The sequence below is a fragment of the Colius striatus genome, chromosome 15, assembly GCF_028858725.1.
Source record: "Colius striatus isolate bColStr4 chromosome 15, bColStr4.1.hap1, whole genome shotgun sequence".
Taxonomy (NCBI): Eukaryota; Metazoa; Chordata; class Aves; order Coliiformes; family Coliidae; genus Colius; species Colius striatus.
Genome location: NC_084773.1, coordinates 8,465,172 through 8,492,860, shown reverse-complemented (window position 1 = coordinate 8,492,860; position 27,689 = coordinate 8,465,172). Strand labels below are relative to the sequence as shown.

Here is a 27,689-nt window from a genome sequence, read left to right as displayed (position 1 = left end):
ACTCACAGACCATACCTTGTGCTAGACTTTTCTGCAAGTGCTGGCCCTGTATCAAGTGATATTCTACTTGATCGGTAGAGTTTATCATTGAGTTTTAGTTCAAGACCCTATAGATCTTTCATGCCAGCTTAGAGGACACAATTGCTAGGGCAAAAAGGATTAACTGTGCCCTAATGACTCAAATATAACCTTTGAATAGTTAATACATTATATATACATATATACATATTATATATATATATTATACAATATGTATAGTTAATGCTCTTAACAGGCACGGAAGATTGGGCTGCAGTTAGCTATTTTTTATTTAAGGTTCCAATAAGATCATACTCTTACTAAAGATACTATCACTCAAAGCAGAGAAGCAGTTACCAATATTCAGAAATTTACGAAGTTCATTGTCTCAATGATGTAAAAGAAGAGTTGTTATGAACCATCAGTTTAAAGTTTAAAACTTTAAGAAATATTTATTAAGCTTTAAAGGATGAAGACAAAGATCCATTCCACTATGTTTGTGCTTATATATCCAACATACACAGCATCTATCAAAGACCTATACTATATTACACTGCAAAATACCAGTACACATTTAGTAACAATGATATTAGAATACAAATATTCTATTAACAGTCAATGATAAATCTCCATTATTTAGAAGTTACTTGACCTGATAGAGCTGTCCTGTTTAAAATATCTGTCACAGTAACTTTGGATTAACTGTTATTTTTTTTTCTTGTAAACTATAAATGAAACAGTAATAAACATTATGGAACAATTATAATTATTGTCCTCCCACAATGAACTGGAATGTATATACAAATTTAGCAGGACATTGAACTAGATGACCTCAAGAGATATTTCACAATATAAATTATATTACGTTCTAAGATTTAAGTGTAAATGTTTTCTAGAGAAGTGCTAAATATACAGCCCACAATCTTCCTTATACAAAAAGAAAGTGAATACTTACTACAGGTTTTAGCAGGGCCAGTATAAATTATTTACCACATGAGAGAAAATTTGAAAAAGTGGCAAGATAATTACTACAAAGCTCATCTGTAAAAGATTCCATGTGAATGTTTTAATGAGTTGCACAATGAAATACTGTAGTATCAAGACAATTAAAATACTGGGACTAATTTCTATGAAATCTACAACAATCTTCCGTATGAAAACTAGAGGAGGCAGGCAGCTTCAGTTTTGTTTTCATAATTCAACCTATGAATTTTAAAGAAAATTATTGATAGTGAGAAATATTGGGTTTGCTCCCACTCAAGAAGATTCCCATGATTTCAGCAGTAGTGTAGTTCATGTAGAAACTGATGGCCCAGGCATTATCAATTTAGTTACTGTTTTCCTTAATTTTTTTAAAAAAATGATTCAGTTTCTTTCTCCACTGTAACTTTTTTAAGAGTTGTCTTGCCACTTTCTGAGGTACTACTGAGGGAGGTAAATCAGAAATGGATCTTAAGCTCAGTCTACTCTGGTCAAGGTAATACAATGTTATAACGGCAACATTTTAAGTATAACATAACCATTTACATATTCCCCTTAATCAGAGCTTTTTAATCCTTCAACTTGTTATTAAATAACAAAGTTATTTAGACTTGATGATCTTAAGGATCTTTTGCAACTTAAATGATTCTATGTTCTGTATCTATGTTGCAGGACAGGAGTAGAAAACAGCTCCCATAAACATGGCGCGGTGATAGCAATAGACTTTTGTTTTGCAAAGGTGTATCTTAATGTAAGACTCAATTTAATATCACTATTTTAATTTCTTTACATTTTGTTCCCTGCACAGTACCACATAAGAACTTCTCTGTCACTGAATGAGTAATTTCTAAATATTCTATATCCTATGTAATATATCATAAATACTACAATTCAGCTAATAATCATTTGAATGCCTCTACCTTCAAAGAATTAACAGTGTCAGTGCATGCGAAAACAATTTTCTTCTCAGCCCCTGAGGTGATACCAAAGCAATTTTACAGACGCTTTTTTTTTTTTTTTTCCCCTCTGAGCTTTTCAACAACATTGTAACTAGCACAGGATATTTTTTGGTCAGGTCATTTAATTCTTTAAGAACTACTCAAATAGACTTCAAAAGGATTTAGAGCAAATACATTCTTCTGAGCTATCCCTAGTCCTTCAGCACTTCAGAACTTCTGAATGAAATATCTGTGCTCCAAGCTACTCTATATTTAAATCTCTGTTTTACAAACTGGCTACATGTGGTAGAAAAAAAAAAAAAAAGGAAACTTCAGAATTATATCTCCCATGTTACCAATTCCTTGTTTAGCATTCTGGGTGGAGCAAAAAAAGTGTAATTGCACTGAAATATTTCTAAATCTTGTTCACCAAGGTATCTAGATAATACCCACATTTTTAATTAAAATATACTATAAACAACAAAATCTATAATTGATTTTTAAACAGAAGATACATTTCAAAGTATATTATAAAGTATTCTTTAACATTTGTGGGCCTGGTTCAATCAAAATGGCAAGGTGATGCATATTATTTTTTTTTCAGCCAGGAAAAAATGAGTAAAGATGAGAAGAAAAGGCTTTGTCTTCACCGCTGTCTTTCTGTCACTGCAGACGGCAAGCAGAAGCTAGAGATATACAGGATATCAACTAATGTGAACTCATGGAGTAGTATCAAGGCTCTTTCTCCACAGAACACAAAAAGTGTCATTTCAGATTAATATCGCAAATCCGATTTTTTGTTTCAACCCCATTAGTGAATTTACTTAGATGTTTACAATAAACACCTGTAATGCTGAATATGGAAAATAGTTATTGACTCCTTGAGATTCCTTTCCTTTGTTTAATAAAGTGGCTGTTATTCTGTAGTGTATACTCTATGAAATAACAGATGTTTGAGAATTATGAAGTTAAATTCTTGCCTCAATAGCAATTCTTGTTAAATAAGCAATTTCCTTATGCATTGATTCTATGGCTAAGGGTAATATTTCACCCTTTTAATGGGATGCTTTGAGAACAGAAGTATTGAGAAGTGCTTAGCTGCTACAGACTTTAGGGCTGCTTCATATCAAGGCAAACACGAAGAAAAACAAATAACTATTTAGAATATATCAGTACTGCTTGTGTTCATTTCAAGATTTCCATGGCTAACCATATGGGTAGAAAGATAAGGAAAGTCTTCTTTAACAAATTACTTCTGTGCACAGAATTACAAGAGCTCTTAGGCTCTAAGCAAAAAGAATCATCCCCTACTTATGAAAATGGATTAAACTGATTTATTTCAGACAAGAGATTAGATGGGTCTCCCTATAAACTTGTCAGAATTATTTCAAATACATAATTAAGAAAAAAGTAGTAAAAGCTAAAAAGATTTCCATTCTGTGAAATATCTATAGAACCTTACACTATATAAAAGCACTAGATCAGTAAGGTTAGAAAAAATCTTCTCCATTCTACAATATAGACTAAGGAAGCTCAAACTCTTGTAAACATTTGGGTCTATTTCTGATAGAATTATCTTAAATGAGGTTTAACTTGGCTTCAGGGTAAGAAATCTTGGAGAGAGATTTGCAGTAGGATTTTTTTTTTTAATCAGTATTGTATAAGATACCCTTCTTTCTACCTACTCTTATTACCTCTTATTATTATATCTTAAAATATCTAATAACTAAACGTCAAAAATTCCAGAACACCTTTAACTACTTAAAAAAAGTTGATTGTGCTTCTTTTGTTTATACTCTAGATCTGTTTTAGTTCAAAATCTGTCTTCAGTTTTAGCTTAGCCAAAGAATGAGACGCCAAGTATTACACCCTAATGCATAATATTGAGAAATAAATACTATAACTGCCAAAAAGTACCTTTTGTACAGATTAATGGAAGACTCCTGCCACCAAAGATGATGCCTTTAAAAATACTTACTAAACATATGTGTTATGCACTGTAATTAAAAAGACAGTGTACAGATTTCTTTCTCTCTCAATTCCAAGAACTCTTAGCTAATAAATTACAGGCATTCCAACAGACTCTCTCTTAACAGCAATATAGTTATGCAACAGTATCATCCAACACAGTTATATTCTTTCATCATTCTTTCATCACATGCAGGATACATAAAAATAGGAATGAGTATTTGTCAAACATGCACTTCCCAGACTACTTATAATCCCAGTTTCAGTTCACTTGCACAATAAAACAGTTTCTCCCTTCCAAACTTCACACTTTCTTTGGTTTCCTTCTTGATCTCAGTGATCTTTCCCATTCTACCCGTACTTTCCTCTTTTCACCTCAGTCCATTTTCTTCAGTTCTTCTCTTTAAACAGAAGATTCCCCAGAATTTTATCACAAAAAAATTACTAGGCTTATTATCTGGAATGTCTCAATCTGATTCACAAACCCAACACACAAAATTTCAGCCTAAGAGTTTAAGTCTACCTATTTTGTAATAGGCTGAAAACATAAGCTTAGAATTGGAAATCCTGGGCAATCTTAATACTTGGTGGCGTTGCCAGTCATCTTCATAATGAACTGTTATAAGCAGGCTGTGTAAAGAGTAAAATTGACAAAAACCTGGGCTAAACTACTGAGTAGTTGTGCATTTTCTTTTATTATAATAAAGCAGAATTCCCTCCTGAGGAAAAACAAAATATCAATTATGCATTTTTACAATATATTATGATTATTCACAAACCGTAACTTGCAATGTGCTGTTTTGTTGATTTTATTTTTAGGATTTTATTATTTAACTCAATGAAGATTTCTAATTTTTTTTACAACTTTTCTTGTAGCTTCTCTGACATGAAGCCTTCTTGTCAATGTGTCTGTTACATATTAGGTACACTTAAATTATTTTAATATTTTACAGTTTTATTAATATAGAATCTAAATTGAAATCCAGGTAAATGTATGCCTAAACTTTCCACCTAAATTGCAGCTCAAGTGCCTTATTAATATTTATAGGTTGATTTAAAAAAAAAATGTTTACATTAATTAACCTAGTTATAAGTTAAATACAAAAAAAAAATCTCAAAGTGCAAATTATGCTAAATAATATTCAGGAAAAAAATCCTGTAGCATTACCGGTATCATATCTTTATGTTTTTATCATCAGTGGAATAGGGAATGAATTTTATCAGTAAGTGGAATGACCATACATAAACATTCAAGTCCTATATAATTATCAGTTATAAGATTTTAGCAACACAGAGAATACTTTCCCCATCAGAGCTATTGGATTACAACATGTACGAGTGAACTCTTCCTGAAATGACAACAGAAAGCTGAAGTTCTGCCCCTTTACTCATGGACCTCAAACCTGCTATTTCCTTTCAGAAGATTTTTAGAATTCATGGTGGAAGCAGTTGTCTGGATGGAAACTCCCAAGATAGAGGGAAGGTGGTGGCAACTGCTATTTCCAGGAAGCCAAGCTCAAGCAGAAAGGGAGGAGACACTGGGAACTTGACGTGAGGCCAAGTTGAAAGGGAAGCAGGATGATGATTGCTGGGAGGCCGAAGTTCATCCAAACTCAAACCACCAGGGAAAGCTGAAGGGCTTGGTTTGCAGCCAAGCAAACCCCTTACAAACTGAACTGCGGAGGGCAGTCTGTGAACATTATCATAAACTAGACTCCCTTTGACTTCCTGACACATATCCTCCTTCTGGAGGACTAATGAAGTAGCAGTAAGAGCAAGAGGAGACACAGAAAGGATATAAATTGAGTGAAAACATAAAAATTAGACATGCTGTTGACTGAAAGTCCATTGCCTTTCAGGAGGCTTCACTGAGGAACTCGGAGGGAAACGAGTTATCTGTAAATTATCATTCAGACAGTTGTGCTGTATTTCAAACTTTACAAGATAGTAGCTGATGTGCTGCCAACACTCTAACAAAGGGCTCCCACAGAAATCTGCTCATATACCCCGTGATAAACTTTGTGTATGAGGAGCACAGATCAGGGGAGATACTTGGAAATCTATTTGCATTTTTTTTAATAAAAAGCACAAAATAACCAAGAAAAAAACTACCTTCCCATAAGTCTGAAGGGAAGTAACCACTTGGCATGCAAAATTACACTAAGTGCACTTTGTTGGAAAGATATATACCTTCTTCCTGAGAAATACAAGGAGTACATTGACGGTATAAAATGGTGCTTTAGACTGCAGAATTTGAAGAGAGGCAGGGCATGGTTATGCCCTGTCTGTGTCTGGAGTATCCTTCCTTTGACTTTTAGAAAATGTCTGACACTTTGTTCATTCCATCACCAAGAAAGCCAGACAATGATAGAGAGAAAAGCCACAGAAATGCTTCAGTAGCATGCAGAGAAGGCAAGCACCATCATAAAGAAAATTGTGTTGGTCACAGAATTTTTATAATGAGTTCCTATGAGTCTTCAGATTTCTTCCAACATTTCATTGCATGGCCACAAGTCTGACAAATGCTTCTGAATTCTGATGGTAGAGGAAGCTCATGAAGACTGAACTCTGACTGCTAAAATAATGAAATAGTGATGGTACTTTAATAACTCCCTAATCATTTTTCAGTTTTATAGGGTTTTCTTGCTCTTTTTTTGGCAATATGCAAGTACATCAAGTAACTGAAATGAAAAATAAGAACTGTAAATATTTGTCTGCATATTTATAAGTCTTAAGGGAGGATCTATGGCTTGTCAAGTTCTCAAAAGAAGCTTTACTTCTTAGAGTTGAGGTCCTACTTTAGAGTAGCTTAGTCAGTATACCTTTAACATCTCAGCCAAAAGGCTCTGGTTTCAAGTTTGCAAATAATAAACCCTAAGAGGTTTAAAGTTCAGACAAACATCCAGAAATTAGGATACTTATCTGAACTCTTGGAGACTGTGACCAGATTCTCTTAGGAGACATCAGGCTTTCTGCTTCCACATGTAACTAAATTACATATTCAGACCTTCATAGTATATTTTTTTCCCAGACTTGATCCTGGTTACTACCTAATCATGTTGACAAAAAAAAAAAAAAAGTATCTACATATCTCAGCATTGTGAGTAAGGCTGACTTCAGAAATGGGAAAAGCTTTTATTTTTCTAATTTCCGATGAGGTTTATCTCCCCCCTAAATTTAAATCCCATCATAGCAGAATGGCTACAAGTTGTCATACTGCCAGGCACTGAATACTTTGGATGAGATATTAAAGGTAAATGTTACAGTATCCACTGCAAAATGAACTCAGGAGATCTCTGTCCAGTTTCTTCCATGTCAGTTCAATGCCTTGCATCCTATCATTGACCTAGAAGCCAAGACATGGTGATTCTATTACCATCAATCTTGGCATGTCAGGGAGAAACTTATAGAATTCAACTCTTCTCATCTCCATAGCGCACTGAGAACCAGCTGCTTACTCTATCTAATTATCATTGTTGGTACTTGTATGCACACAAGGTCTGTGAATAAATCAAATCTTATTCATTGAACCAGACTCTGATACCAAGTGAGAAAATACAAATATTTTATCATACCAAATCAGAAATACCTCATCATGATTATAACTCTCCAGCCCTTCAACACCATAGCTATTCATTATTCTGTACGTCAAATATTTACTGTTCCAGAGCAGTTTTCATGTTTAAATTTTTCTAAGAGCATTACTTTACTTAAACGTATTTTTGCTATTTAACCATATGATGATATTCTATCATTTCAGAAAGGTACAAAAAACGTATGTGCCCAAAAGACTCAGCGTGTACATTTTTATGCATTTGAAACAGACGAATATTTCCACAGTATTCTGCAGTTGTAAATACAAAGAAAATAGTGCCTAGTGGATTTGCTGCCTTCCTGATTTATGTTTGTGTCTTTTACTGAACAATTTTAGAAGGCAGTAACAGCAAAAGATACAGACATTACACTTTTCCATGAACAGCCTTAGTTGCAAACGCAGCTTTCTTTTTCAATTTCTGGATCAAAAATATATTTTTATTGAAACTCTGTGCAGAAAAGAGCATAGTTGGCTATTTGCTCAACAAAAATATCATGTCTGGAATGGAAAATAATCTTAGATTACTAACACTGAAAGATTTTCAAGTATACTGAAATATAAGTTTTCTTCTTTTTCATATTCTCCTACCTTGCATGTAGAAAAGAAATACCATCATTTAAGATGTATTCTGTGTACTACATATAAGCATCTCACCTGAAAATTTATTCTGTTTCTAAAACCATCGGTCATAATCTGAACACATTTTCACATTTACTTAACTTTATATCATAAAAACATTTATTGCCACCACTTTTAAATGCTGCCAAGAAATATTAACAATACCTTAGGAATAAACTATGCTAGGTGGAAAGAAGTTACCTTTTGCTTTATCTAACCTGAAGAAGTTCAGTTGTGTAAACTGGAAAGTAACTAATGCACATCCAACAGGTCAGACATTGAGATGCAGAATGACATCTTTTTATTTCACTGGTCTGCTTGTGACATTTCAGGAAAAAAATAACGAATTAGCATCTGAATTGCTACAAAAGCTGACATACTCTTCAGCAGAAATGTTTGCTTAGGCCTGATCTTGTAAATATTCCTGAATTGAGAGAGGTCTTCATATTGCTGTAGGTTGTTAGACAAAATTGAAACGACCTCCTTAATGTCACAAAATACAAAGAAAATATCTCAACTAACTTGTGGCCAAATACACAATTAATAAATGCTTTTAATTGATACTCCACTAAAACAACAGAGAAAGAAGGCTTTTTAAAAATACTGAGACTGATAAAATTTAAAGGCACCAATAGATTTCAAAAATTTCGTAATAAAGTGTCCTCTTTGTCTTTATGCCAAGTTATGATCATAAGTGAACTTCTCTGGAAGAGTTATTAACTTCTAGTCTAAGTGCTGACATGACTTTCACAACAGAAAAATATAATATATTGTAATTACATCACATAAACCATTGTCCAGATGCTTCAACAAGTAGTATATTACAATTTATATCCTAATGATTAGTAGGATTTAGCTGTCAATATAGCAGTAAAGCATATTTTAGAAGTATAAATTAATAATTTTTGAGGGAAATCAATATCATGGATACGAGTTGTAATCCTCTTTAATAGAACAGTTTTGAAATAAATCAGCAAGGTTTGCTGAAAGGTAGCTGTCTTTGATATTGCATTAAACTAAGGATTTCTCATACTGAGTGCAAATTCAACTGGGGCTTCAGCCAGAAAGGTGTTGAGCACTGATAGAGCTCATTAAGGTCTGTGAAAGTTAAGGGATGCCCAGCATATGGTAAGAATACTTAGCATCTTCTAGAATAGAGCTCTGGAGAGTGCAATAAGTCCTCAAAACTTCACTCAAAAAATAATTTCTGACAAGAATTTTCAGAAATTATCTTGCCATACAAAGGCAAATCTATTATTGACTTTAAAAGGAAGCCTTCCTTCCAAAGGCCAGGTTTTTATAGTTTTTAAGGCACACACCAAAGGTACACTGATATTGATGGGATTTCCAGAAGCACTTGTTTCATTCACATTGCAATTGGTAAATATTATGTTGTTTTTCTGAAGTCTCTATTGTATTCCTAGGCATCAAAATAACTTTGAGATATCACTTTCAAGAATGCGAACATTTCTAAATGAAAAGGTTCTCTTGGAAATGTTGCTATAACATATTTTATAAAACATACATAATTTTCTAACAGGGTCAATTCAATCAACTCTGGACTTTACTGCTATTTTACAAACAAGGATATCAGAATCATTTTCAGAATTAATAAATATTCTCAGCATGTTTATAATAGCAAAGATTATCTACTCCATTCTGATATGTTCTACTCTAACTGAAACACCCTTCACCTAAAAAAAAAAGAAAATCAAACACACACATCAGAGATGCAGTAAGGTATGATCGGCTTCAATAAAGCATATTTAAACACATTTATTTTTAATTATTGTTTTGATTTTTGTATAAAAAGAGGTACAACTGACCACAGAAGGATGAATAGAAGGGTCCCACAAAAATTTATCTGCTTTTACATTCAGTTCAAAAGCATCTATAAGGGTAGAAAACTATGACTTCTTTATATATAGAGATACTGTGATTCATAGCTAAGATTCTTTTTCATTTAATTAAATCACAATTAGATTTTGGTACTGATTGTGATCATATCCACATACATATTTTAATCATGTTTCCATGGGAATAGTATATGCCTTTGTTTTCTTTTCAGACAAGGACATGCCTGTTTAACAAGTTTACTGAGGACAACATGTTTTGTTTAAGTTACATTAACTGGAGCCAATACTTCCTAATTACATTACCAGAAGAAACATTTACAGCAATACTTTTACCATGGGAAACCCTGCATTGTTCAGCCCATCTTAATTTCTGAAAAACAGAAAACATCAGCATTGCCATTGCTTAAAATGTGTTAACTGGTCTTACATCTATAAAATCACCTACTTTATTAAATGACAACACTGATCTTGTTTCACAATCTTCATATTTAAGGACATGATCCCATGGCATCTGGATTTCTCTGAAACTTTCATCAGAGATCATTGGCCTATGAAGACACGGTAGTCCAATAGCTAAAGCACTTAACTGGAGTTAGAAGAGTCTGTTCATTTACCTTTCTCCTGTCTACCTCTTGTACAACCATTAACAAAATCACCATATATTTCCATGGTCTCTTCCCCTATTGGAGAAATGAGAGGAAGGATACTTCACATTCTATGTAAAATGATTTGAATTCTATGAATGAAAGCAGAAATACTGAACTATTTTTACAATCATATGATATAGATTAGGTTACAATCCAGAAACAGCCATTTCAACTCACACAAAGCAATTTTAGGTGAAAAAATATGTCAGGATTTGATCTTTAAAACTATAAGACAGAATAGGAATTTTTTTATCTAGAAGCAAAAGTCACTGTTCCTACAAGAAAGTGAACCTACTGGTTTATAAAAAGCTGGCTGATGTCATTGCTAAACTGCACTCCATCATTTTTGAACATTCATGTGACATAGGCAAGGTGTCTGAAGACTGGAGAAAGGCCAATGTCACTCCAAAAAGGGCAAGAAGGAGGACCCATGAAATTAAATAGTATTAAAACAGAAATGTCTTTGGATAAAAAGAGATTCTATTAAATAACAGAATACAAGTAATATGTATTACTTTAGCATCACTCAATGGTGATGAAGCAGAAGTCAGATATAAACATTGAAGACAAAATAATATCAACATTTAAATATTGTCCAAACTTTAGTGCTAATAATCTACTTCGATCTGGTATTTTTTCTTTATGCTTGCCCATAGTCATTCTAATTGTTGTTATACATTTGTTATGCACTCAGTTAATGCATGTGCTTGACCAGAAAGTTCATCTTTAGCATCTTAAGGGACAGTAAAGCAGAAACCACGGTTAAAAGCTTATAGATAGCTTCAGTTAGTACAAACAAGAAATAGGTATAGCTTAGTATAATGACTGTCAGGACTTCATAATATATGCCAGTCTTACTAAAACATTTTCCTTCTCAGCAGACAGCATGACATCCATTTGGTTTTATCCTTGTAATAGTCTTAGTAAATCACAATAAACATTTTTCCTTTTTATTAAGTCAAGAAAAGGTAAGTATTATACACTGCAGATATGTTATAAATTGCAATAAATATTTTAAAAAACACATATTCTATCAATGAGAAAAGAAATCACAAAGGAGAGTCCTTTTGTGATTCCCAGCAAAAAAATGGGAAACAAAACCAAACATATAGAAGAATATATAGTCAAAACAAATAGGATAAGAAACAGGTAAAAAAGAGTGTAAGAACAGTGAAAGCATGATGTTCCTTAAAGATTTCAAATACTTAGTGTCCTTTATTTGCCATTAGGTTATCCCAGGCAAGTTGCTTCCCTACTGCTGGTGTAAACTGCATACCTATATAAACAGGGTTTAATTAAACTCTTTCTTTATATATTTCATAGCTACAGGTTTGAGGTTTGTTTCTTGGTTTGGGGATTTTTGTTTTATTTAAATGCCTATTGTTTTACTCCTGCATAAATTTCCGCCCAGGGTATCTGAAATCCTTAATCATCATCCCAATATTTCTCTTCCACATTACACTTTTAGAATCAAGTTCCATGACTTTTAAGAGTTATGTTTACGTCAGAGGGATCAAGAGGTTTAAATTTCAGTACCTATTAAAGGAATTTAATTACCCAGGCAGTTCCATTTGGATACACTGTTACTGTTCTTTGCTAATCTATACCAGATTTTCCAGCATTGTAATTCTCATTAACAAAATGCCCTGTGAAAGAGTTTTTTCTTTTTCCTTTTTTTTTTAAAAAAGAAAAAAGATCTCTCAGTGGTGTATTTTTCAAATTCTGAACAGAAACATCATTATCCTTTATGCTAGCTAAGTTTCCCAAGGATTTATGATGTCTGAAAACAACATAAATAGCTAAACTTGAGAGATGAGAAGTCTATCTATATATCTCCAACTCCAACAGGTTCTCTCACCCTGTCTTCATAGGAGAGATATTTCAGCACTTTAATCATCTCCATGGCCCTCCTCTGGACTTGTTCCAACAAGTCTATGTCCTTCTTATGTTGGGGGTCCCAGAGCTGAACCCAGTACTGGTTGGGGTGTCATGAGAGCAGAGGGGCAGAATCACTTCCCTCAACCTGCTGCTCATGTTTCTTTTGATGGAAACCAAGATACAGTTGGCTTTCTGGGCTGCAAATGCACTTTGCTGAGTTGAGCCTCCTGTCAAACAATATCCCCAGGTCCTTCTCTTGAGGGCTGTTCCTAATCCATTCTCTACCCAGCCTGCAACTGGGTTTGGGATTGCCCAACTCATTAGCAGGACCTTGCTTAAATTAATTTTAAAAATTCCCATTGCTATTTCCAATGTGTCACAAGAATTACAGAAGCTTAATAATTTAACTTATCACTGCAGCCAATTTCTCACCTGCTTCTGCAAGTCCTCATGTTCAAGTTACTACTAGAGAAAAAGAGTCCTTTTGAGACCATAAACACAGAAGTTTCTAATATTTAGCAGGGAGTTTTACTTAACTATAATGATTTGCCTTAAAAGCATGAGAGGAGTCAATGAAGTATGAGTTCTATTTTGTCACACGATTGGTGAGTAGCAGTTTAAGTAACATTTACTGCATATTACAATCTTTATTGACATAGAACATTTAAAAATCCTTTTACAGGAAGTTCAAGAAAAATCCTTCCAATTTTTAGAACAGTTGGCCTAGTAAATCAAACATTTTGAATGCATAGGATATTTATATTTTGTTATTCATCATGAACAGAAATTCTTAATATAAAAATAGGAAAACAATAACAGTAAGTAAAATCTTAGAAAATAATTGTCTTCTGTGTAGAATAAGCTACCTAGACCAGTGAGTGATCTCAATTTTAATGTTTCAGAGTGAACAAAAACAACTAAACTGAGAAAAAAACAAAATGCACATCTGTCTTTATTTTTATAAGTATTTTTCTAGCTTCTGTTTTTATTCCTTTCATTTCTGTTAGCTTTATGTCAAGCAATGTATTTTGCTATTTACAATAACACCAATATGGACTCATTAATTAACTCTAATCATACTAGAGATACATTTTATCTATGGGTGCTTGGCATGTGTAACAGGTGGTTGTCATTAGTCAGGAAATGACTGAAAATTGAATCTGTGATGGACCTAATATTATGCTGACACATAATCTGACCCTTGCTGCACCTTGTAGTTAAGGTAAATAAGCACAACATCTCTATTCAGTGTGCTTCATTCTGAAAGCTTTGCAGCCTTGTAATATTTTTTCTACCTATGAAAGCATACTGTAAGGCTAGTGCTTGAGTATTTTCTGAAAAATCCTTCTCACGTTCATATAGTTCTACACATTTAGTTGTGGGGAAAGTACAAACCAACTCCTAAATATATTGTATTAGATTTACAGTATCATAACAAATTGCTCCCTGATCTACCTAACTGAAAGCCTTGTATCACTTTATTGGAGAATGAAACTGGAAAAATCCTGCAAAGGAATGACCCAAACAGTTGTCTATAGATTACCAGAAATGACTTGGATATGAATGTTAAAAGACTTTTCCAGTCCAAACCAGATGAATGGTTTGGGGTTGAAAAGAGTTCTGACTTAAACTGAGAATACAGGCAGTCCCAATGATATCACCTGATAGCAGCAGCACACATCTCACCAGCTTGCTACAACTAGCAGGCTCAAAGTCTACCCAGTTATCCCTTTCCTGAGTGTGAATTTCCACCTGGAACGCAGTATGTTTCAGTTCATCTAGTCCGCTATTACATCTCATACACCGGCCTCTTCTAGAGGTGTCAAAGGAAGGTGTAAAAATTCCCATAAATAATAATTATGGAAAAAACCCTGCCTACAGGGAAAGGTTTTCTCCATAACTCACACCATTAGGGGTTGATTAAAGCCCTTAAGAGTAAAAGTTTATATCCCTTCTAAATGATTTTTTGCCCCATGAGGTAACTATGGCTCCAGATTATATATGAATCCTACTAATCTTGTGGCCCAAGGATAACTTCCAACAATGTGTTTCATAGATTAATTATGTATTGTATAAACAAGTACCAGATGTATCTAAGGTAGGCAAAACAAGCCACTGAAAAGAAGAAAAGTTGACTCTTCCCCTCAAAGTCAGTAATCCAAAACACTAAATCACAACTGCTTGTTTGTGACCTCATTTCTAGAGTTACAAAGTATTGTTTCTCACCTTTTTAAATATAGTGGCTACTAACTAAAGAAATTCACACACACACCTCTTCTGGGAAATATGACCAATTTTTTTAAGGTATAAGTCCTCCTCGAGGCAAATTTGGTTTGACCCCTTTGTACATACTTCTCTTGTGGAAAGTAGGCAGAGGTAGGATCTGGGCCTTCCTCTAATTTCTGTCAATTTTTGAAACCTATTACCGTGACAGGCAAAAGTTGATAGGGTCCTGTGTTCTTAGAGTACAAAGATTTTACAGAATGAAAAGCATGAGGGATTCAAGAGTTTAAGTTCTGTCATCTTTGTTTGCACATCATTCTGACTCATACCTGGGAAAGGATAAGATCTTTCTCCATGATTCAGTGCTGTATTCTTTTAAGTGATAATTAAGGGGGGGAACTTTGAACAAGGAAGGTATAGGCTATTTCACGAACAATTATTTTTCGTCCTGAACCAAAATGAAGGGGTCTGCATTGCCCAGTATTGCCTTTAGAGTCTTCAGCAAGATCTGAACTGTATTACAAATCTTGGAGACACACATAAAGGAGAAAAAGCATGCCATTTCCTTGAGTGTTGCAGTTTCTACTGGACTTTAATTAATATATTGTTCTGTAAAAGAGATGACTCTTACTCATACTACTTCTTTAAAGCATTTGGCAGTAACTGCTGCAACAAAGTATTTGCTGGCAAAGCAAACACTGAACTGCCCCCACTAGCTAAGAGGAATAAGATATTAGTTCATTGGGCTGTCTTGCTATTTGCAATAGGAAACATATCTTGTTACAAAAAGGAACAAGTCAATTTAAGCAGTCACAATAACACAGTTGCTGCACCACATCAGACAACTGAAAGAGTCCTGTCTGTTGTTCAAAAGGCCAGAAGTAGACTAGATTTCATAGTTATACTGGTTCTGGCAAATCTCTACCTGTGTCACAACTATAATTTTCACCACATCAGACTTCTCTGTCATAACCAAAGTATTATTACTAATAAATGGGAATAGGACATGGATTATAGGTTGGAGAAACTTCTGTTTGCAAAACATGAACATTCAGAGTTCTCAATATAAGTAAAAAATAGCCACTAACACAAAAAACAAGTCGACAGATTTAATCATGGGTTTCCAAATCTGAACTTGGCATGAAGATTTTAAAAAAAGTAATAACTTCTTACACCACAATTTTGAGTACATGAAAGAACCTCTGCATTATTGTTGGAATTGAACCTCCCACAGTGCTTAACTTTCAGTGACCTTGTCCTAAGAACATCTCTTTAATATGGCGCATGCTAAAAATAATATAACTAGAGTAGCAAAGGTTAACCTCAAACAAGAGAAGCAGTTAAGAGACATTGTTTAAGTCCTCTGCTGCATGTCGCAAACTGTTATAGGAGCTTGTAAGCCCACCTGGCAGCAAACATTAGTTAAGAAGAAAACTCAACTTTCGAATTCATGAGCCAAAATAAAATTTTGGATACCCAAGAGAATTTTAGAGTGTTAAAAAGTCTTATCACACTAAACCCCAATAACATAATAGGTAGTACCTCCTGTAATATAATCAAAGACATTAAAAAGGTTATTGTTGATATAAGGGATTAATTATTTCAAGGACAGAGGGATAGCATCTCAAGCAACAAGTATCTGACTGAAATTAGTTCTATGAAAGCGTAAACCAGAGTATCGGCAGCTTTAAAGTCTACAAGTCTAAGGAGAATGATATATCACAATAGCCTTTTTGACATTTAGTTCTGTCTTCATTAACAGGATTCACTGGTACTACATAGACAGGTCGTTCATGTCATGTGTCATTCATCAAGAGTGTCAAGAATGGCCTGCTATTTGTAGCAATAATCCTAGGATCCTTGAGATGAACAGTCATGTTTACTTTACAGAATTTTAGTTCTATGTTTTCCTTCACTGCTCAGCAGTATTCATTATTCCTTTGGGTATCTTGACCGGTGTCAGAAACAATTCAGCAAAGCATACAATAATAACAATTACAGCTCACTCCTGTGGGTGAGGGTGGCAGAAACCAAAACACACACTTTTGGTAACTAAAAGGTAGCTATGGAGAAGACTGAGTTACTTTATTAAGAAGGATGCATAGTGGCAGGGCAAGAGGTGATGGACACAATTTGCTTCAAGTAAAACTCAGTCTGGATGTAAAAGAAAATTATTAGTTCTGAGAACAGTTACACCTTGATGAAGGCTGTCCAGAGAAATGATGGAATCTCTCTTGCTGGAAACATCCAAGTCTCAGTTTGACAGGAACCTGGATAAACTCTTGTTAGATACTACTTTCAACAGCAATTTGGACCTTATGACCTCTATGATTCGTTCCATAGCACTGTCTGTAGCACATAAATTTTGCCCTAGAGTTAGCTTTGTGTGATCTTTTCAAAAGCACCTAAAAGCAGAATTTAAATACAAGAAAGCTGTGTTACATAAAAGAATAAGTCTGAAACTTTTGACTGCACAACTTCCCTCTCCATAGGACAGCTAATAGATGGATTAATCACATGGCCTTGAAAGACTACGATATAACAGATCTCTCCTTTAAACACCTTTGAGTTCTTTCACAGTCACAAGTCATTAATCCTTTTATTGTTGTAAATGGTATCATATGAATGAATTATATCAAAGTAACAAAAAGACAAGTCAACACACCCATATGAAGACATGAATTACAATTTCAATATCACCTGCAACTTCTTTCCAATATCTTTGAAAAAAACCCCCATGTGTTCAGTATTTCTGGTCACCATAACAGTATGTATGACAAGTTTGTGGAAGAAGCCACCAGGCTCATGTTCCTCATGCAAGAAAAGCCTGTCAGCACAAATAATAGACATCAGATGGATAAGCAAAGAGCAAACAAATGTAATGTCAAAACCATGTCATCAACACATAGGCTTATTTGTAATGATATTATACACTCCACTGCCTCCAATGACAGCCCAAGATAACCACAATCCATGTTCAGAGTCAGTTGATCTTGCAAAAGCTGACACAGCATAGCTAATAACCAGAATTCAGAAACTATACTGGATTTTAAAAGGTAGCTTTATTTTTCTGCCTTGCATTTGAGGCAGATTAAAGACATTTAAAATGCAAGGCCATCAGATCATTATTTGTATGTTACAGCTGTCCAGTCAGAGTTGACAGACAGCTTTGCATGGCCTGTTGACTGATTAAGAGGCCGAGCAAGTCTCCAAGCGTCATAAAAGGATGGGGTTGGAGGCGGGGAAGACTGTGATAAAGCAAAAATCAATGACTGATAGAGTAACTCAGTAGAAATAGTTGCACTTCTACACAAGCCACAGAGAGCATCTGAAAAAAAAAGTTAAACCAAATCAACACACAGAAAGGAAACTGGATGAGCATGGTACAGATTTGAAGTGGGAAATAGAACAAAGTGTTTGCTGCTGTTCTGCATCAGGAAACTGGACCAAATCTTCTGCAAGATTAAGAACAAGCAAAGCAGAATGAAAGGTGAGATACTGAAGCATTTAGATTAATTTATTTTTTTGTGTTCTCTAAGCATTTCTTTGCCAAGTAGTAAACATTATATTGGAAGCTGTATCTTAGTTTCTGAAACCTATTGATGCAGAACAATGTAATGAAATGAAATTATTACTTAACTCACTTGCAAGAATGCTGGATTTTTTCAAGTGAATTCTAAGAGGTAGCATTCAGAGTTGCAGGAGATAATGCATAATTCTAACATACACTTTCAGTTTTTAATGAAAATTAATGAGAATTAATTATTTCTCATTAAAAACTATTATTTTTTTCAGTTAAAACTTATTTTAACATTAAGGAGTAGAATTTTAAATTATAAATACTAAATATTTCTAAGTACTACTGTCAGCTCATCTTTTTTACAAACATTTGCTGATTGTGTAGAAACTTGTATTTGTGGGAAGACCTGCTAGCATTCAGATAAGGGAATTAAAGCGGTAAGTATAAACATAGATACTTTAAAGAACAAACAGAATCTGCACTGCTGAAAAAGTACTGTTAACTGGTTTTATATCAATGACTTTGACGCTTGTTGTTCTTTTGACAGCACATTAACTTGATTCTTTTTAGGTAGTACAATTAGTAAAACTGCAGAAAAATCTAAGTTTTACATGCAATTCTTCTGACACAAGATGGCTCAAACCTGTTACTACCACAGAAAGAGAAACATTCCAATTTAGTGATTTTAGAAACTGTGTTACTTTCTCTCCAAAAATCACCACTCTGTTGATTGCAAATTCTCCTGAAAACCATTTATACTTAAGATAAATAGAAGGGATGTACTTCATTTTAAGATCATGGAAGCACTAACTTCATTTTGCGTTATGAGTACTTCAGTGATATCTGTAATTTACTAAAGTATTGTAAAAATTAACTCTCTTCATGCTGTCTACATTAATGTTTATTATGGATCTGTATGTCCTTTGCTTATCTTGAAGATCTGTATATTGCCAAAAGACAAACATTCAACTTATGTTAAATCTTCTTTCACTTGTGATATAGGTAAATGCCTTTTGGTTTTGAATATCATCTTGTTAATATATGCAGCTGATGGATGTCCTGACAAATGCCTATGCTATACAGCTTCAAAGACTGCAGACTGTAAGAACAGAGGATTTACTGAAATTCCTGACCGTTTACCTCCTGAAATACAGATACTACAACTGCAAAATAATCGTATTTGGAGAATTAACCAAAATGCGTTCACCAGAACACCGTTGCTCAAAATCTTAGACTTGTCTAATAATTCTCTCTCAAGTTTGGTACCAGGTGCTTTCCAAAGATTACGGTATCTACAGGTTCTAAACCTAACCAGAAATTTGATTCATTATATAGAAAACAAGACTTTCAGTTTCCTCCCACACCTGAAAGAACTGGACTTGTCATCCAACAGCATTATACGTTTGCCTGAGACTTTTGGGAACAGCACAGGGAATATAACATTACTATCTGTGAAACATAACAAACTTCAGAAAATGGAAAGAGTTCTGCTGGAGTCACTTCCAAACCTGAAAGTCGTTCTTTTCAAAGATAATCCCTGGCAATGTAATTGTAATGTCTTTGGTCTGAAACTCTGGCTGGAGAGCTTTTTATACAGAGGTAAAGAGTTCTTTATATAAAATGAACATGAAAACATTTGATTGGCATCTAACTTTATCTTCACTACTACAGCTTAACAATTTAGCCCATATGTTAGATCATACCCTCCAAGTACTTGAAGATACATTCTTATGCATAGGTCAGAATATAGGTGCTTCATAAATACAGGTGGCAAACTAGAATCATAGAGGAATGTTATATGAGCACAAATAGAGAGGAAGTATACACGTACAACAACATAGTACATAGAGATACATTCCAGAAATGTATACTGTGTATATACCTATATGTCCATATCTACACCTATATAACAAGAATATTTGTGCACATAGACTTGCTTTCATTCTACTGATCTATTTTTGCTGGAAAACAACTTACTGTTTAATAGCTTCTAACCTGACACATGAGGGTAAACATCAAGATAGACAACAATACAGATTTCACTTCAGAGGACTCAGGATTCTAACCTCTCTATAAATGATCGCTTAATTGCTCTTAAAATATTAAAGAATACTTCACCTAAAAACATATATTACAGCTTGCAAAAGTTTACTCTTGCCTAATATTGCTTAGTAATTTGTTGTTAACCAGAAGAAGTACAAAATTCACTGCTAACTTCCTGACAGAAATGTGTAATAACATCACATGAGGAAAATTAGTTTTATAAATAAAAGCAGCCTCATATTTTTTTCACACCTGCTTTTAAATATATTCTTGGGTTATCAAAATAAATTAATTTCTCCCAGGAGCTATGTTCAGACTCTGAGAATTCAGAGCAGCAGGACAATTTTCTTTTTTCTCAATCAGGCTTTGATGTTTACATGTGATCTAAATACTGATTACCTATCTGCATATAGAAATGACATGAAGCATGTTACAATGCAGGGTATGTGAAAATAGTCTGTGCTGCCTGAATAGATTTCTATTTTCAGTCATCAGAACTCTACAGGCCAGCTGGAAAACTGTGCTGGCTATACAAGACCACAATAAATACAGGAACAGTCTCTGGGTGAGGTAAAGCCACTGCCAAAAGCAACTTTTTAGAAAAGACAAAAGGCTAAACTCCTCTCAGGGTTAAAATCTTAAGATTTTGGGTTGGTAAAATATTACATTATCCCAGGGCTTTAGTTGTATTATGCTGGAACCATTTCCTACAACAAATTTCAGCAGGGTTTCTGACTTCTCTGTGCAGAAGAATGTAATGATCCAAGATAAACATATCAGATTACTTTAATTATTCTGCCAGCAGCATAATTATTCGAGTTTATTTCAAAAACCAACATTGTTTAGAAATTGTGATATCCTTCTATCTTTCCAAACACTGCACAGATTACTTAAATGAAGTGATATAGAACTTATAAATTAATTTTAGCAGTAGGTTTTAAAGGAAGCCCAAGTGCTACATTCTTTTCTATGTTTATATTTCTCTAAAATTACTTGTGTGAATCATATGAACAAAAATTAGTTACATTGCACATTAATCTCTCCCCTTACTTACATTGTATACTTATGAGGAAACAATACTGGGACTCTACAGGTGTTTCCTGCAAGCTCTAACAAAACATTGCTGAAGATGGAACACTGTCTGAATTTAAAAGTATTGACTGTTGTGTCCAATATAAAACTAAAATATTTCAGTTTTTAAAGCTGAAGTCAGCTCAAGGAATTGACATTTGACGCATACTTGTAAACAATTCTAGACAGTGCTTCATTGAGACTCCGGTTTTCTATTCCTAACACACATATTTAGTTACCAAAACACACAGAAGAATCACAGTTTGGAGTTTTGTCCAGATCCACATTCAATTAGTGGAGGTGTCTGGATCCTCACTTTGGGTTTGGCTATTAAAGACCAAGACACATGACACTGTTATGCCAATACCTATCCTTGAATATCATCAATGTTTGTGGAGTAGTTTTGAGGTGTGAGTTTGGATTCATCTGTGTTCACTACTATCTTAGACAAAGTGTTTTCAGGTTTAAAATTTCGATGCCTGAACTTAGCTGAAAGGTGGAATATTTTGGATCGAAAAGGGTAAGAATATTCAATTGATTTGATTACTTAATTTTTAAAAATATGTAAACGTTGTCTTTCGCCCTGTTCACTCCTTGACAAATTACACCCCTAAATCTGCGGTGTATAGACTGATTAGATACCTGAAGGCTACACTTGGGGTATGTTCCTATATATGCTGAGGAACAGTTGTGTGAGGGAGGCTTCCTACTTTCCAGTATACTAACAACATTATTTGGGAGAGAGCAGAAGCTGGCTCTAAGCAATCACGAAATACAGTATTTGATTAGGATAATAGATTTGTTAATCTTGACTCCTTTAGATATCCATAGATAACTTAATTCCTGATTAATTGCTTTCTTGCAAACACTCTCTTATATGAGTGTTAAAGTTTAATAATCTCATCATTGGTCTAACAGGAAAAAGCTCTTAAAGATATAGTTATAAATATTTAAAACTATAAAGTCAGAGTTGATGATAAATTTACTTCAGTTTTCTGTTAATTTTACAGAGATAATTCAGAAAACACCAAATCTTAAAACCATAAATCTATTTTTTTTCAGGAGGAATAAGCGATGGCATTATCTGTTCAACACCAGGAATTCGGAAAGGAAAAGACCTCCTCAAAGTTCCCTATGAGCTGTTTGGAGCATGCCCTCTCACAACAGCTCATGTTCACCTGACTAGCATTCATCACCATAGCTTTGAGCACAGAAGTTCTCCAAAGTACTCTCATCACAACGAACATGGGGAAAACAGCCGTTCAAACTGTGAACCCAAACCAAAGCCAAGGCCTGTTAGTTTACGTCATGCAATTGCCACTGTAGTAATAACTGGAGTTGTCTGTGGAATTGTGTGTCTAATGATGTTGGCAGCTGCTGTTTATGGTTGTGCCTATGCTGCAATTACTGCTAAATACCACAGAGAACATTTGGCCCCGGTCAGACAGCATGGGACTCCTGAGGAAAAAGAACCATTTGATAGTTCCTTGGCTTAAGTTACTTCTGTCTCTGGTTTCATGAAAACAAAGCCCTCACTTCAGTTAAAAAGCCTGGGACGTAAATAGGATTGATTTAAGAGTAATTAGCTGCTTTTTTTCTTCTTCCTTTTCACATTTTTTTAAAAATGGAAATATATAATTTTTTTGTACTATATATTAAGACAGTATGTAGAATTTAAGTTTATATATATTTTGTATATGGATATTCTGAAGTCATCATTTTAGGCTAACTGATTGAGATAATGAAATCTTGATGTAGCAACTTCAATGTATTCCATTCTCCACTACTAGCTCTTGATGTAATATTAGTACAACACATGGGTTATGGTGCAGATACAGTGAAATGAGTGAGCTTTCTGCAATGATAAAAACAAAACAGCTACAATACCTGGATACAATTCACAACCAGTTTTGGAACCAGTCTGTGTAAACATTGTCACTGGTAACTTAAAATACATTAATAACATTTCCAAATACAGTTTTTCTGCCTTAGAAAACAACAATAAAAATTACATCCATTCTCTAACTTAGAAAATAGAATGTACCTTGTTAATTATCACATACCGTTTTTAAATTACTTAGGGAATAAAGAAGAGGGCTGAAACAATGCTGAAGAATAAATGGTACATTGATTGAGACACAAGCACTAAAATGGGAACATATAGCATATTTGAAGAGACATTATCTGTTATCCTGCTGGCATATATACTTGCTAAAGACATTTCTGAAGCTTCTTATTCCCAAATCCACACACAAGTGCTCCATTTTGCAAATATCATGACTACAGATGCAGCTCCCATCACACTGCTGCCCTTCAGTACAGAGGATAATATAGTTGCATGTTTACACATTCTCCCTGACAGAGAGAACATTCAACTGAATTCATTCAAGGGTCCACCCTAACTTTCTGCAGCACAGTTTTGCCATCAGAGGAAATCAGAACCAAAACTATTTCAGTAATATAAGTTTAGAACAGAAAGAATATTTTGAATGTGCAGATGTATTTTTAAAATAATTCTTAGAAATTATTTTAAAACAACCAACAGAGATCAACAACTCCATCTACCTTCTCCAAGTCTCGATGAAACACATCTAAGCTGTTTTTGTCAGATCTCTAGTGTGTTTTCTAAATCTCTCCACTAACAGGGTTGAAGGCCTGTCTAGGTAGCTAATGCAGAAATCAACTACGCTTACAGTCTAAGAGCTTTTCTTAGCATCTATTGCAATCCTTTAGTGAAAATCTTGCCAGTTTCTTCCATTGGGAAGAAGACTTGAGGACACTGGTAAAGTAGCAGTCTGCAATAAAGGCAAAAGGAAGCTGTGTCATGACATTCAGAGAACTCCACGCTCCTTAGAACAGATGGATTCCAAGCTTATGTTCTGTAATTATTCTAATAACAGCCTCAACTGAGTAATAGTCTAAATGGCAGGAGTCATGTAACCCTTGCTCTTATCTACTTAGTAATAATTGCAGCCTAAATATTAAGGCTCATTCCTGCATCTGCAGTTGCTTTCCTGTCCAGAGAAAATTAAGCATCCCAGTCTTAAATTAAATCTAGCATACATTGAAAACAATCAATTACTGTCTTTTCTAAAATTTTAATTTACTGTATACTTCACAGAAACATAGAATGGTGATGGTTATAAAGGATCTGTAGAGATCATCCAGTCCAACCCCCTGCTAAAGCACCTAGATCAGGTTGCATGTATTATTATTATTAGGCTCACTTCATTCTTTTCTGTCCTGAACGAAAAAAAACCACAGGTGTTTCAAACTGTCCTGTAAGGCCACATTCTCCAACCTTTTTTTTTCCTGCATTCCCCAGAACCTTTTCAGTTATTCTACATTTTGTTTAAAATGTGGTAGCCTAGACTGGGGACTGAAGTACCGTGTACATCACCTGAGATATCATCAGCACAGAATATTTAGAATATTTATATTCAAGCTGCCTAAATCTTATCTCTTGATGATGTATCTCAGAAGTTAGTTTGCTTGATTTTCCTTTAAAATATATTGCAAAGTTTCATGAATACTCTGTTTTCAGAGCTAAGTCATTTGAGCGTGTAGACCTACATTTTTATCCATTTATCACAATAACATTTTATAAAGCAAAACATAGTTTTTCAGGTAGAGAAGACTGAAGTAATACTCCAAGGCACTCAGACTGCAGATCCTAAGATGAAAGCTAATAAACTTCTGACCTCCAGAGAGATTTCACCTACAGTGTTACTAATAGGCTCAGATACATCACAAAAAGTTCATACTTTTGATAACTTCAAGCAAAGGCAGGAATAATCAGAACAACTTCCTGGCCCTTAAAAACCAATCTCATCAACAAAATCTTCCAGATATTCCTTCCTGTAAGATGATTACATAAAAAATCCAAACAAAAAAGGAAGAGGTAATGAAAGGTAAAAGAACTTTTAAAGAAACTCTTTCCAAGTTACATTTAAGGTGTTTTTTTTTTTTTAATTTTCATGCACACATATGGCTGTAAACTGATAGAGTTCTGTCAGAAAGAAAAGTATTTCATATTTCCATTTGCTCACTCTGCTATGGGAGCAGAACAAGGCAATCCATGCTAAATGAAGTTTATACTTTCTAATTTGCTGTTTACTACAGATGAAAAAAAACTCATAAAAATACCAAAAAAAACCCACAAAAAAATCCCAACAAAAAATTCCAGACAATTCTTCTTTATTTAAGGTTTATAAGACTGTTAATAATATTTACAATTGTGTTTGCAATTAACGAATTCCAGTTATTTGTGATGTTAATGGAATTCAACAGATCAAAGTATTGATTCAATAGCTTTAATAAATGCAAAATTATTTCTTTTTCGGTAGAGGAAACAGAATGTTCAACTACTGAAAAATAGAACTAAAAGGCATAATTATTGTCCATAACAATTATTGATAACAAGTGGAAGACTGGATCTAGGGATTCCCCAGAGAACTGTCCTTAATTTGTAAAGCTTAGCAATGGACATCTGCCACTGAAATAAGTTGTCTGCACAGATTTATTTTTCAGATAATGGATCCTGAGAAAGCTTTGCTGTTTTTCCAGCAATCTCATGAGAGGTATTATAGTGAACACAGTATTTTTTTTCTAATCTCCCTGAAAAACACTCTTCCCTACAAAGTCAACAAAATATCAGGACACACTATTCTGCAAGGCATTTGCAAAGATAAACCATAGAAATTGTTGTATTCATCTTTCATATAGAGGCTCACCAAATTACTTTGTTTTCAGAAAAAGAGGCTTTCTAAAATTGTAGTTTAAAACAGCGATTAAAAACAACAATACATCAATATTCTTACAGAAACTGTCTTTAGTACCTATATTGAAAGAAACTAAGCTTAAATTGAAACATACTTGCTGCCATATATGTCTTTCCATCCAGAGCTTGCAAGAAGTCAAACAAAATTCAGCTTCATTATTCCCCAGTAATACAATGTCCAAACAAAATCAAGATCTCTCTTCTTGAATATCCAAGCAGAACATTTAATGACATTATACATAGCTTCTCTATCATGAACAACATTAACACAAAAATAACCATTGATTACTTACTAATAACCAACTATCTTTCCTGGTCAGAATATAAGACACACAGGCTTTAGTTACGATTCAGCAACTATGCCTACTTTTACAACTTTGATTTTTGAACTTGGCTGAAAATGGCACAGTAATAATAACCATATGAGAGTCTTGGTCCTTCCTGGGTTTATATTACCTGAAATGTGACTGTGTGCTCCCCAGGTGGGAAAGACAGCAACATCAATCATACAGATGTGGCACCAAGTCACAATAGCCGAGAAGAAGTAAGAATTAGATATCCATAATAAACAAATCAGTGACTACATCCTTCATAACTATCTATGGTAGCTCTCACTGATTACAGAGGGATCTCCAAATGTTTTGTGCACACTGTATGTTGTACACTTTTTGCATAAGGCTGCCATCCTCATTTCAAGACACAACAAACATGAGAAAACACTGTTAATATTTGGAAATAGAACCTATTTGTGTGAACACACCATCTAACTTCAGATTCTCCATTCAGTCAATGGATAGAGGAAGGACTTCACCACATGCTCTGAAACATTCTGTGAAAGAGATTACCTCTCTGCACACATTAACTACAAGTCATGTCTTGACTCCTAACCTAAATCTATGGGTTGTTTAATGTTAGATTATATAAATACACGTTTCAATTTTCCTGAAAGTGAAAACATTAGTCTATATACTAATATTAGATATATGAATACAAAGATAATATTCAAAATGAACAAGAAACTCTGGAAAAACATAAACTAGTGGTTTTCCACCAAAGCACGAAAAGCATTTTGAGAGATTTTGCTGAACACTACTGCTGAATATAATCTCATGCGGTTTATAATGTGGAATAAAGATTAAGTAAATCAATGTCTTGCCTGACAAGGAAAACATCTATTTTAAAATGCTTCAAAAATTTGTTTGGTATGTCATTATGATGACATATTCATTTTCTCTTAGGCCTTCATTCTAAAATGCAATGTTATAGACGGTATCATAAATTTTAAGGACTGAATATGACAGTGACATTTGCTTGAATGTTTTTAATAGTATAGTAATGCTAAAGTAATAAATGTAAGAAAAAATGGGAAAAAAAGGTACAAGCAGGGGCAGATGTATTTTGATTGCACTATTTTAACAATAGCAGTTTTAACAATTTGTGAAACATTAAAAATATCTGGCACTTCTAGACATATCAGTAGTTCAAACTATTTCATCTTTGGAAAGTTAAATATTGGAAAAGGAAAAGATCATGGCTTCACTTGGGAAAATTCG

The 27,689-nt window shown here is 34.1% G+C and overlaps 2 protein-coding genes across 2 annotated transcripts in view; one reads left to right on the top strand and one right to left on the bottom strand.

Moving 5' to 3' along the window:
* The window catches only part of CACNA2D3 (calcium voltage-gated channel auxiliary subunit alpha2delta 3), a 397,438-nt gene that overhangs the window by 43,419 nt on the left and 326,330 nt on the right, over nucleotides 1-27,689 (bottom strand). The gene's annotated exons all lie outside the window — the stretch shown is intronic.
* LRTM1 (leucine rich repeats and transmembrane domains 1) lies at nucleotides 18,206-22,852 on the top strand. Its single transcript, XM_010197671.1, has 3 exons — nucleotides 18,206-18,212; nucleotides 19,245-19,841; nucleotides 22,419-22,852. The coding sequence occupies exons 1-3, from the start codon at nucleotides 18,206-18,208 to the stop codon at nucleotides 22,850-22,852; spliced, it is 1,038 nt and encodes a 345-aa protein (XP_010195973.1).